General features: G+C 37.8%; 1 protein-coding gene across 8 annotated transcripts in view; it reads right to left on the reverse strand.

Annotated features, from left to right (window-relative positions):
- The window catches only part of PCMT1 (protein-L-isoaspartate (D-aspartate) O-methyltransferase), a 53,129-nt gene that overhangs the window by 10,215 nt on the left and 29,291 nt on the right, over positions 1–13,623 (reverse strand). For 4 of the 8 annotated variants that reach the window (XR_011535508.1, XR_011535507.1, XM_070602943.1 and 1 more), the window contains exons 4-7: positions 11,573–11,677; positions 9,336–9,456; positions 6,958–7,043; positions 2,915–3,084 (exon numbers count right to left, since the gene is read on the reverse strand). Coding sequence is in view for 4 of the 8 variants with exons in the window: in XM_070602943.1 (XP_070459044.1) it covers positions 2,915–3,084; positions 6,958–7,043; positions 9,336–9,456; positions 11,573–11,677 (482 nt within the window). In the remaining 4 variants the exon portion in view is untranslated. Of the gene's footprint in view, positions 1–2,859; positions 3,085–6,957; positions 7,044–9,335; positions 9,457–11,572; positions 11,678–13,623 lie in introns of all 8 variants that reach the window. The other 4 variants (XR_011535509.1, XR_011535510.1, XM_070602944.1 and 1 more) reach the window with 2 other exon arrangements.

The following is a 13,623-nucleotide window of genomic DNA, read 5'->3' on the forward strand; positions in this document are numbered from 1 at the left end:
TAAAGAACAAAAAGAGAACTCAAGAATACAATCCCATTTACAATCGCAACAAAAAGAATAACATATCTAGGAAAAAATTTAACCAAGGAGGCAAAAGACCTATACAATGAAAATTACAAGGCTTTGCTGAAAGAAATGGATGATCACATAAAGAGGTGGAAAGACATTCCATGTACATGGATTGGAAGAATAAACATAGTTAAAATGTCCATTCTACCTAAAGCAATCTACAGATTCAATGCCATCCTAATCAGAATCCCAATGACATTCTTTACAGAATTAGAACAAAGAATCCTAAACTTCATATGGGGCAACAAAAGACCCCGAATTGCTAAAGCAATCCTGAGAAAAAAGAACAAAACGGGAGGCATCACAATCCCTGACTTCAAAACTTACTACAAAGCTACAGGAATCAAAACAGCATGGTACTGGTACAAAAACAGGTGCACAGATCCATGGAACAGAATTGAAAGCCCAGAAATAAAACCACACATCTATGGACAGCTTATCTTCGACAAAGGAGCTGAAGGCCTACAATGGAGAAAAGAAAGTCTTTTCAACAAATGGTGCTGGGAAAACTGGACAACCACATGTAAAAGAATGAAAATTGACCATTCTTTTTCACCATTCACCAAAATAAACTCAAAATGGATCAAAGACCTAAAGCTGAGACCTGAAACCATAAGGCTTCTAGAAGAAAATGTAGGCAGTACACTCTTTGACATCAGTATTAAAAGGATCTTTTCAGACACCATGTCTTCTCAGACAAGGGAAACAAGAGAAAGAATAAACAAATGGGACTTCATCAGACTAAAGAGCTTCTTCAAGGCAAATGAAAACAGGATTGAAACAAAAAAACAACCCAGTAACTGGGAAAAAATATTTGCAAGTCATATATCTGACAAAGGCTTAATATCCATAATATATAAAGAACTCTCACAACTCAACAACAAAAAATCAAACAACCCACTCAAAAAATGGGCTGGAGACATGAAAAGACATTTCTCCAAAGAAGATATACGGATGGCCAACAGGCACATGAAAAGATGCTCATCATCGCTGATCATCAGGGAAATGCAAATCAAAACTACACTAAGATATCACCTTACACCCATTAGAATGACAAAAATAACTAAAACAAATAGTAACAAATGTTGGGGAGGTTGTGGAGAAAAAGGAACCCTCATACACAGCTGGTGGGAAGGCAAACTGGTGCAGCCACTATGGAAAACAGTATGGAAATTCCTCAAAAAATTAAAAATAGAACTACCATATGATCCAGCTATTCCACTACTGGGTATCTATCCAGAGAGCTTGAAGTCAGCAATTCCAAAAGTCCTATGCACCCCAATGTTTACCGCAGCATTATTTACAATCGCCAAGACGTGGAAGCAACCTAAGTGCCCATCAACCGATGACTGGATAAAGAAGATGTGGTATACATATACAATGGAATACTACTCAGCCATAAAAAAGAACAAAATCGTCCCATTTGCAACAACATGGATGGACCTTGAGGGAATTATGTTAAGTGAAATAAGCCAGATAGAAAAGGACAATCTCTGTATGAATCCACTCATATGAGGACTTTAAACCTGTGGACAAAGAGAACAGATTAGTGGCTACCAGGGGAAGGTGGGGTGGGGGGTGGGCACAAAGGGTGAAGTGGTGCACCTACAACACGACTGACAGACAATAATACACAACTGAAACTTTACAAGATTGTAACCTATCATTAACTCAATAAAAAATAATAATAATACTCAGTTTTGAACAAAACTGAGTTAGATTCATTACCATTTTTGTAATTAAACATTCATTCAAAAGGTTTACTCTTTCCCAAAAATAAAATATTAAACTTATAATCACCATTTTAATTATTAAGAAAATAATGACCTTAAAATAAGTAACTTTGCCAAATAAAAATAGATTCTAAAACAAAGAAACTGTAAAGACTTTCTTATTTTGGCATTTAAATTCAAGTAGTCTTAGCTAATGTAACTCTTACTTATTGATCTCCCTCATTCCCTCTGGACGGAGTGGGGAGGAGGAGGAGGAAGAGAAGAACAAGAGAAATTTTGGCTTCTAACAAAATACTCCGATTATGCTGAGACATAAAACAAAAGTGGGCATTACATGAGCCATGCTGTGCTGAAGATTGTGCTGCATGCTATTGGTCCTTTGGGTGGGTTTGTGAGACCTGGGCACTCACTGGGTAGCTTAGTGAACCCCTCTCCTCCCCTCCCCAGGGGCTTAGGTAGAGGAGCTTAAAAACTGGTGGCCTGTTCTAGAGAACGGTGGGAAGTTTACTCCTTACAGCAGCTCTGAAGCAGCAGCCTAATGTAAGGCAGGCACAGGCTGTCAGCCATCTGGGAATCTGACTGAAAGAGAGAAAGCAAGCTGAGAGGAAGAATGTCCTCTCTGGGATTCTGACACCTTTGAAAACTGGGACATGAGTATCTTTACCCTTCTTTAAAACAACAGTACAACAGACAGGGAACAGGGCAGAATGTGACAGCCCCTTCTCTGCCGACCAAAGCCGCTGTTTCCATGACCATACAGCAGCTATGAAAATAAGTGGTAAATATAGACAGAGTGGCCAATAATAAAATATCCTTAGAAAGTACTGAACTGTGGCTGGAAGCCTCTTCAGGAGAAAAAAGAAAAAAAAATCTGTGTGCCAACCAAGTCTCACCCCCTTTTCCCAAAAAAAAAAAAATGAGTTAAATCAAAAGAAGGGCAGACCATGCAAGATTTTTCCACATTTTTAATGTAGTGAATTTCTGATGTTAAAATGGAGAAGCATAAAGGTGACAACCAAAAAGGCAGCCCTGTGGTGTAATGTCTTAAAATTCACACCCTTTCACCTTGCAGGTGTGGAAGAAGAAAGAGCAGAAGAGAAAATCACTTCCACCTGGACCACTGCTTTTCCTTATCTGTTAAAGGCACGTATATCACTCCCATCAGAGGTTTCATTTTGATACTGCCATCCTGTAGCTTGTCGTACTGCTCCAACATCTGGTTTCCACCTGCAGGACCAACTGGCAATATCAATCTTCCACCTGGCTTTAACTGGTCTAACAGCTAAAAGAAAAAGGAAAACACATACACACTGAGTTACAGGCTTTACACTAACAGTCGTTTTGCATCACTATAAACAGTTTTCACCATCCATGGGCAGAAAGCAGAAATGTACTCTACTTAGCACATACATACTATGATTGTTAAACTTATTAATCAATTATCCACTTACTCATCTACCTATGGACCTCCCTACTAAATTACAAGTTCTTTGATGATAAGGACTGTGTCTTATCCATCTTTGTACCCCAAGCATCTACCATAGTACCTGGTACAACCACAGTGCTCAAAATTTTTGAGTGAACCACGTAATGCAGAACTATCCTCTTGGGTAGGAAGGCCAAAGGCAGAGCAGAAAATTCTAATGCCTAGATGCCTGTTTTGAATCTCTGTGGGCTAGAAGGAGGAAGAGGGGAGAGGAAGTGTAGAAAATCAGCAAGGAATCCCTATCCTATTACTGTAGCATCCAGGGTATGCTGAACCAAAGATAAGAAAACCTTGGTTTTATGACTGAATACAGGATTACTGGCACCATGAAAGGGAAGGCGGGGCTAGAGTCCCTGCAGCAGTAGAACGTGATGCCCCTGTCAGTGGAGAAACAAGACCACTCAGTGAGGGCCCCTGCAGTCAGAGAGCTTTGAAATCACGTTACCATTTTTGTGTGGAGATCACCACTCATCAAAAACAATAAGGAAGAAAACTTACTTTGATAGAATTATCCTAACTAAAATTTTGGTTGTCTACAAGTCTATTTTATTTTCCATTTTAATTTTTACCAAAGCAATATTGGCAAGCATCCTTTGAGTTGTTTTCCTAAAAGTCAAGGTCTATAATGAAAAACAGCAGACTTCTCCCCACCCCAATCTGACTCCCTAAATCCAGTCATTTTAAATCCTTTTAGCTGTGTCTTCTAGTATTTTTTTTGTAGTGCTTATTTCTAAAGTGTCTTTTATTTTTTTTAATTGAAATATAACTAATATATATTAGTTTTAGGTGTACGACATAATGATTTGATACACGTACATATTGCAAAATGATTACCACAATAAGTTCAATTAACATCTATCACCACACAGTTACAATTTTTTTTCTTGTAATGAGAACTTTTAAGATCTACTGTCTTAGCAACTTTCAAATACACAATACAGTATTGTGAAGTAGTCACCGTGCTGTACAGTATTTACTTTTTAATTTCACATTACATACTAGATGAGGACTGAGCTCTCTTACATACATTCTGCTCCTTTTCCCCAATCCAACCAACATCATAATTTTTCATTAAAACCATTTTCAGTTATGACCATGTAAATATAATTTGCAGCTGAGCCAACAGGTATCCAATGATTGTTTCTTTTCTTATACAATAGTTGCTTTTCTTGCAGTTAAAAATTAAAGGTTTTTCTTTTTCATTCACTTGATTTTCTTTGTAACTGTTTCTAAATCTTTGTGCCCTCCCACAGCTTCTCCATGAAATTTTCACACAGTCAAACCTATCTCATTGGTACATGTTTTTGGGGGCAGGGGGAGGGCTTCCTTCTAGTGCCTTCCTCCTCGTGCCCCAACCCTGGCCTGCTGCTTCCCCAGGCCTGCTGCACAGCTTTCATCCTGGGCTGTCCCTTGGCAACAACACTGGGAACTCGCATCCCCTCTCTCTGAGCAAGAAGTTCTCCCTTCCTGCATCCTACCGAGCCTCTTTCTGGTTTTTCCTACTGCCTCTCTCCTTCCTCACTTTTTGATGATGTTACTAAAGCAATTCCTCAAGAAGTATTCTATAAAACAATGCATGGAATATTTTAAAAGAGAAAGACTGAGAAGTGCAAGCCTAAAATTCCCTTTATTCTACAAATATGGCCATATGTGTGGGTACAGATTTCAAGGCTGGAAATCATTTTCAGTTCAGAATTGGGATAGTTTGCTCCTCTGACTTGTTGGTTTTAATGCTGCTATTCACAGTCTGATGCCTTTCTCGTTACCAGTCCTCAACAGATTACCTGTTTTGTTTTTCTGGAAGTTTTAGAATGTTCTCTTTATCCCTAATATCCTGAAATTTCATGGTGATATGGTGGTTCTTTTTTTTCTTTTTTAAAAAATTCACCGTACTGGACACTCAATAGATGTTTTCAAACTACAGAATCATGTCCTTCAGTTCTTGGAAATTCTCTTACTTCGGGCTTAGGACTAACCGTTCCTCCTACAGAACTTCGAGCAGCAGCCCCCTTTCAGACTCAAGCTTCATCTCTGATTCCCAAGGTCCTGACGCCTCCCATTTCTAAGCCTTTCCAGAGTCCTGCAGAGCAAACTGCTTCTACACTGACACCCCCTCTGCAGTCTCCTCGGTTCCTGAGTCAGTCATTACTCCATTTCCTTTCTGTCCCACATTGTAGAGTTCAGGATTGCAGGTGTAATCCCCCAGATAAGTGAACATGGAGTCTGCGTTTCTATTTCTTGTTTTTCTATTTGTTTTGGGGTGATATCCAAGAGGAGGCATAAACATCTTTACTCTGTTATCTTAAAACTAGAAAGCCCCGTCAGTATCTATCTTTAAATTTAATCAGATGTGTAAAGACCCCTATAATACCCCTAAAAGTGCTACTACAACATTTAAATTCATCTTGAGCTAAAGCCGGAAACGCCCTTCAAGATAATCTCTGGGTCTTGGTGGGGAAGATGAGCCCTGTACCCAAGCTCCTTCATGTAAACACAGGTCTAATTCAGATTTTAATTGCTCCTACTAAGCTGCCAATATATTTTTTAAAAAGTTAAAAAAAAACTACTGATCGTGCGGTCATATGTGAAAATTCACTGAGCTATTCACTTACGACTCATATACCTTTCTACAGCATATTAATATTTCAATTTAAACGTCTTAAAACCACTGGCTTAGTCTGTTTTTTAAACAGATAACAGGGCCAGAGAGAATAAGTGATTTTCCCAAAGTCATTCAGCCAACAAGCAGCAAGTCAATGACCAGAACAAATTCCCCAACTTTCAGCTTCTCATAACTGATCTAAACATACGAAAAAGAACACTTTCCAGGTCAGAGAGTGGATAAGACTGGGCATAAGAGACAGTGTCACTTTCAGCCTCTAGCTGTCTAGTTAAGAACTATGTAAAACTCATATGTAACAGAAACCTGAGACTTCAGAGAACTTAATGAAGGATTATTAAGAGTTGACGTAAGCTTTCAGAGTCTTCCTAAAATGAAAAATCCATCTCGTACTTAGACATTTCCCTGACTATGTGACACACGGTACTGGAGCATCCCTCCCTCTCACTGCAACCAGGCAACTCCCACTCCTCTTCTAGACCCAGTCCAGGCCCCACCCCTGGAACAAGTCTCCCTGACCACTCTACACAAAATTCAACCCCTCCCTCAAACGCCTACAGCACGTATTTTTCTTTTCCATTCAATATATATCATATGCTAATGGTATGCTATCATCTCGTTAACTTCCCTGTCACAAGTATGACACATCTATTCTAGAATATAAGCTTTGTGAAGGTAAAACGTATGATAAACACACCCTGGTCTCTCCATGCACCTAACATAGTCTTGCATATTCTGGTCTTTAATAAAACACCAAGTGACTCTCAGGTCGTGAACTCCAGAGGGATTTTCCCAGTTCTACTGGTGTACTAGTTCTTGGCTGGATCAAATACTGCTTCAAATAAGACAGCCATGAGCTGGGGTTTAGTAATCTTCATGTTGTTTATACAATTATTTGCACATGAAAAACATTACCTACTAACTGTAACAAAAATGCACAATATGAAAGTCTAAGTATATTCTGGACGTCATCTAGAAGTCATCTCGCTATAAATCTTTTAGAGTGTTAGTTGAATAAAGCACACAAACACAGAAAAAACCCAACTCACTGCCTGGGGCACAACTGGGGCTGCGGCTCCTACATGAATAGCATCATAAGGGGCTTCTTCAGGATATCCCATTCTTCCATCTCCCACTGAAAGAAAAAAAGTCATGCTTTAAAAACCTGTTCAGATAGAACTACCTAACGTGAAGAATTGTAAGAGGTGTAAAGCAGGGAAAGGATAGATTTTTTAATAAATGATGCTGTGACAATTGAATACTCATATGGAAAACATATACATGTGGGCCTCTACCTCATATATACACAAAAATCAATGTCAACAGGATCAAAGACCTCAAGTTTCTTTTTTTTTTTTTTTGAGGAAGATTAGCCCTGAGCTAACATCTGCCACCAATCCTCCTCTTTTTTGCTGAGTAAGACTAGCCCTGAGCTAATATCTGTGCCCATCTTCCTCTACTTTATGTGTGGGACGCCTACTACAGCATGGCATGCCAAGCAGTACCATGTCCGCACCCGGGATCTGAACCGGCGAACCCCGGGCCGCCCAAGTGGAACGTGCAAACTTAACCGCTGCACAACCGGGCCGGCCCTCAAGTTTCTGAGAAATAATATAGGGACATATCTTCATGACTTCAGAGTAGCCTTAAAGAGGACACAGAAAAGCACCAGAAAAACTGGTAAGTTTGACTACATTAAAATTAGGAATTTATATTTATCAAAAAAGTAACAAAATGAGTGTGAAAGGCATGCCATGGAACGGGAGAAGAGATTTACAATTTGTATAAACAGACAAAGGGCTAGTCTCAGAAGTCCTACAAACCAAAGAAAAATATAAACAACTCAATATCTGAACAGCCATTTCACAAAAGAGGAAATCCAAATGGCCAAACATATGAAAAGATGTTTAATCTCACTAGTTAATATGAAAATACAAAATTAAACTCACACAGAGATACTGCTATAGAATCACCAAGTGGGCAAGAGGAAAATCTCACAATGGCAAGTGTTGGTAGAGATGTGGAGCAATAGGAACCCTGATACATTGCAGATGAGGATGTAAACTGGTTCAATCACTTTAAAAAAGTTTTGCAGCACTGACGGTCACCCCCTGCACCTGCAATAACTCTCCTACAGGAACGAGAGCTTGTATGATGAGTATGTATACACATCTACACTCATGTACACGTATGTTCACAGCACTGTGAATATCCCCGAATTACAAACTACCTAAATACCCACCCACGGTAGACCTAATAAATTTTGGCAATGTTCTTACAGGGAATGCTACACAGCAATAAAAATGAACCATATGCAAAAAGACGGATGAGTCTTACAAACAGTATTAAATGAAAGAAGTCATTCAGCATATACTGGATGGTTCCATTTATCTAAAGTTCAAAATTAAACTAAACATCACTTATGGAAGTGCAATTAGGCAGTCAATGCATAGAAGCAACGATACTGCTTACCACTAGGGAGAAGGGAGGGAGTTATGACGAGGAAAAAGCAAGCAGATAACTTCCAAGGTACTAACAATGCTCTGTTTCTCTCCAACGTGGTGGTTAAACAGGTCTTTTTTAAGCTTCACATATATCTTTTATGCACTTTTTCTATGTTTGTTATTTTCACAGTAATACAAAATGTGCTCACGTGGGAATATGTCCATTTTATACTGCTGAGTGAAAAAAAGCAAACTACAGGACAATATGTATAGTATAAGTCAATTTAAAACGGTTGGCGGCTGGCCCCGTTGTGCAGCAGTTAAGTTCACTTGCTCTGCTTCGGCAGCCATCGGTTCACTGGTTCCGATCCTGGGTGCGAACCTATGGACCAGTGTCAAGCCATGCTGTGGCAAGTGTCCTACATACATAAAGTAGAGGAAGATGGACATGGATGTTAGCGCAGGGCCAACCTTCCTCAACAAAAAGAGGAGGACTGGCAGTGGATGTTAGCACAGGGCCAACCTTCCTCAACAAAAAGAGGAGGATTGGCGGCAGACGTTAACTCAGGGCCAAACTTCCTCAAAACAACAAAAAAACAAAACACTCTGTGTGTATGTACTTCATTCATATGTATATTTATATGTATAGAAATGGGGGGAAAAGAAGGGCTTTCTTTTTTATCTTCCACATCTCTGCACTGTTTAAATTTTTAATAATGGACACTTGTTACTTTGGTATTACTTCTTAAAAATCAATGAAGAAAGAACTCAACATGCGCATTCTTTTGAAATAATTAATAGTCATGTCACCCATGGTCAAGGTGGAACCAGTACAATATTTTAGAGTTATATTTTCCTTACTTAGTACTTAAAAGTGAATGTTAAAAAAATGCAATAATTAGCTCTATTATTTAGCTTGCATGGGATCTTCTGAAAATAAAAATTCCCCAGAGAGGAAATTTTCACAGTTTTCTGGCACTCACCAACCAGCTGCACTCTCCCTGAAGACAGAAGCATCGGATCGTCCTTTCTGACGTTATTTATTGAGTCGTCTACCAGCTCTTTAATGTGGTCAATTCCTACGACTTTTCCAGTAGGTCCAACCTGGAAATGAGAGAATAACTCAATAGCTCACTGGTCTAAATTTTTTTTTCTGAAGTGTCATTAAAGTGTTTCCTTACCTAAAGTTAAATTCTGCAATGAGAAATCAAGACAAATCAACAGCTTAAACCTCCAAATAGACGGTTAAACACTCAGTTTGTTATAAATTATATACCAAATACAACTCTTCTCAACTATAACCTTCAAATGAATAATTATATTTCAGTAATTAAGAAACTAAAATAAATTAAAAAAAACTTGTAATACTGAGAAAAACACTATCTTTCTTTGATTTCTAATCTTTAAGTCCAGGACCTAGAAGTAGGACTTAACTACCAATATTAAGTAGCAGTTAGTGCAATCATTTTTTATTTAAATTCCATCTAAAAGTGTGACTTTAAATATTAAAATATTACATAAAAATTTTTTAGGGATTTCTACACTTGACTCTACTGCTACATGCGGAAAATATAAAAATATATATAAATATAAAAAGGCTCCAAGTATAAATATTAATTGTAAAATAAATCTAAAACAATAAAGACCCTGAACTCGGACTACTCAAGTTCACATCTAAGTTGTATCACTTACTTACAACTATATAACCTTGGCAAGTTATTCTACGAATCATGTTCCTCAGCTGTAAAATGAGGAGGAAAGGAGCACATGCCTCATAAATGATGTGAGAATGAAATAAGAGAATACGTGAAGAGTACTTAGAACACTGGACGAGCACATGGTAAATGCGTGAAAATATAAACTTAAATTAATATCATTTTTAAAAAGATAACACAGAAATATAATGATTTTTTAAAAAACTGAATAGTCCTGGGGCTGGCCCCGTGGCCAAGTGGTTAAGTTCACGCGCTCCGTTTCAGCGGCTCAGGGTTTTGCTGGTTTGGATCCCAGGCACGGACATGGCACCGCTCATCAGGCCACGCTGAGGCGGCGTCACACATAGTACCAGCAGAGGCACTCACAACTAGAATATACATCTATGTACCAGGGGGGCTTTGGGGAGAAGAAGAAAAAAACAAAAAAGAAGATCGGCAACAGTTGTTACCTCAGGTGCCAATCTGTGGGCAAAAAAAAAATGAATAGTCCTCTAAAACCATAAATAAGTCAAGTATAGAGAACTAGTCACTAATTAAATGCTATTTCTAAGCTTTAAAAATAAAAAAAATCCCTGACGTTCCATTAGTGAGGGTTTAACTTCTACAAAACAAACAAAACAACAGAAAAGAAATATCTGAGTCCTTATCACACAGCAGACACTGTTGTGGATGCTTAGGAGGCAGCAACGAAAAAACATCAGAGAAAATTCCCACCTCTCTGGAGTTCATATTCTAGTGAGTCTGCCAATTGCATATTTATAGCAAGTTAAATGGATTCTAGTCCAAGATGGATCTACAAATCCCAACTTAACCAGACCAGAACCTTCCAACCTAGCCTCCAACGACCAACTTTTCATAAGCAACCTGATGTGACACTCTGAGCACAGACGGACCTTTACTCCCAGCTGCACGAGTGGGCCTCCAGACTCACACGCTGGACAGCCACTTGCCAAACAAGTCTGGGGATACAAGTTGAAGTATAATAAACAAGGCGTTTTTCTAAGAGATTTTTCTTAACGTGATAGAAGCTCTGCCCTCATTCCTAATAAACCTGTAGGAGTGTTTGAAAATCAGGCTCTATTATTTCCTGCCACATTAGAACTTCGAAGAATGTAGTTTGGGACCTACTGGTTGCCATCTTGCAATCGCAAAGGAAGGGTCTGTCTGATAATGAAGCCAAAATGAGGAGGAAAGCAAAGCCAACCACTAACTAGAGAGAAACCCACTGTCAATGACAACATCTGATCTTCCTCTGAATGAAGCCAGACGTGCCTTTAGACTTTTCCATGATACAAACCAATGCCCTTTTAGCTCTGCCAGTTTGGCTTGAATGTTCCGTCACTCGCAACCCAAAAAAAAAAAAAAAGAAAACCCTAAGTAATACGTATTCCAACTGCTATCTTGATAGAATTTTAAAAAAAGAAAGAAAATCCTCAAAAACTGCTATACAACCAAATCATGTAATATGCTCCTTTTGGGGCCAAAATGAAAAATAAAGTTCTTACCATACGTGCAAAACACGCAGTAAGGATTCCACTTCCAGATCCTACATCAAGAGCTTTAGCTCCTTCATGCAACTGATCAAATAGAAGTTCTAGTGCATATGCATGCTGCCAAAAGAAAACAAAGCAAATATTCATTTTTTTCAAGACTCTATAAAGTATATACATGTAGCATATAAAGTTGCCAACTTCATACCAATTTTCCTACTGTTATCTACCAAGATAATGAAAACATAACATATTTATACACTTATATCTACACAGGAATTACAGAAGATAATTCTCATTGCTTGAGTAAAATTCTTACATTCAGATAAAGTGCTTCAGTAATTCTAGATCGCCAGTGTGAGTTTTTAAAATTTAATTCAGAGTCTAAAGTTACAAAAGGTTTTACAGGGAAAAGTCTCCATCCCACCCCTGTCCCCAACCATCTGTCCCCAACCAGTTCCACTCCCTAAAGGCAACCAGTGTTACCAGTTTCTTGTGATTGCTTCCAAACATATTCACTCTATGCACATAAGCAAATACATATGCATTTTTTCATTTATTATATCTGGAAAGACCTTTTTTATCAATACTTAGCTTGTTCATTCTTTTTTATGGCTGAGGAGTGTATTCTTGTATTGATGCATTACAATAACAAATACTATCCCTAATGAGAGAGATTTAAGTTAGCACCAATCTTCTATAACAAAAGAGATGAAACAATGTTAAAAGGTATACCTGTAAGATAATATAATAATCTTTATAATAATCTTGTAAAATGTATCTATAGGATAAATTCCTAGAAGTGGAATTGAGGCGCAAGGATATACATCTTTATGTTTATAGAATATATACATTATATATCAAATAAAATCACATTGGTTATGCTTTGGACCAAACCAAGAAATAAAGCCTTCTCTACCCCATCTTCTTTATAAATTTACATTTCAGTGCTTTGTCAAAATACAAGGTTAGAATTAATAAATGTTATCTCAAAAGCTGTTGTTAAATGCCTGGTATGTTCATTATTGAAAATCATGAGACCCAGCAGCAACAAACACATTCACCACCAGACCTTGGTTGAGAAAAATATACATCCATGAATCCATAGCTATAATAAGTAAATACATACTTCTATACATACACAAATGGAGAATAAGGAAAAACTGTCTCCAACTGTTTTATAGATGAAATGATGAACTTAGAAAATCATCATTTGGCAACCATTTCAACAATAACTGATTCAGGCAAAACTCATAAATGGATGCTAAAACGAGGTGATTATCATTTGAGGAGTAACAGCATATTTAAATAACCTCAAAAGTGTTTGCCCAAGGCACTCAATAATTACAAAAGGGGAAAAACAGTAACTATACAGCGGAGTGCATAAGAAAGTTCCTCAGTGGAGAAACCTGATACTACCTTAATCCGATGATCAAAGTTAACATCACCAATAATGGGACACAGCGATGTCTGCTAAAATACATCTCTTCTGGGATATTCCAGGTAAAAATGTATAACTCATACCTAATCATGAAGAAACATCAGACAAACTTAAAACTGAGGGACGTACTATAAAATAATCGGCCTATATTCATAAACATTTTCAAGACTCTACAAGAAAGACTGATGAACTGTCCCAGATTTAAGAGGACCAAACAGACACAACAACTGAAGCTCCTGATCTGCAACCTTCCTTTCCAATAAAGGCCATTCCTAGAACAACTGATGAAATCTAAATAAGGTCTGTAAATTGGCTAACAGTGTTGTATTAATATTAATTTCCTGATTTTGATAACTCTACTGTGGTTATTTAAGAGAATGTCCTATTTTTAAAGGTAAAGAGCATTGTGTCTGAAAATTTCTCCCAAAGAGTTCACAGAAAAGGAACTATATATATTTCATGTGTGTGTGTATGTGTGTGTGTGTGTGAAGAGAGAAAGAATAAATGATAAAGCAAATGTAGTAAAATGGTAACATTTGGGGGATATGGACAAAAGATACTTGGGAATTATTTGCACCATTCTTACAACATTTCTGTAAGTCCAAAATTATGTCGAAATAAAAAA

This window comes from Equus przewalskii, chromosome 32 (genome assembly GCF_037783145.1).
Source record: "Equus przewalskii isolate Varuska chromosome 32, EquPr2, whole genome shotgun sequence".
NCBI lineage: Eukaryota > Metazoa > Chordata > Mammalia > Perissodactyla > Equidae > Equus > Equus przewalskii.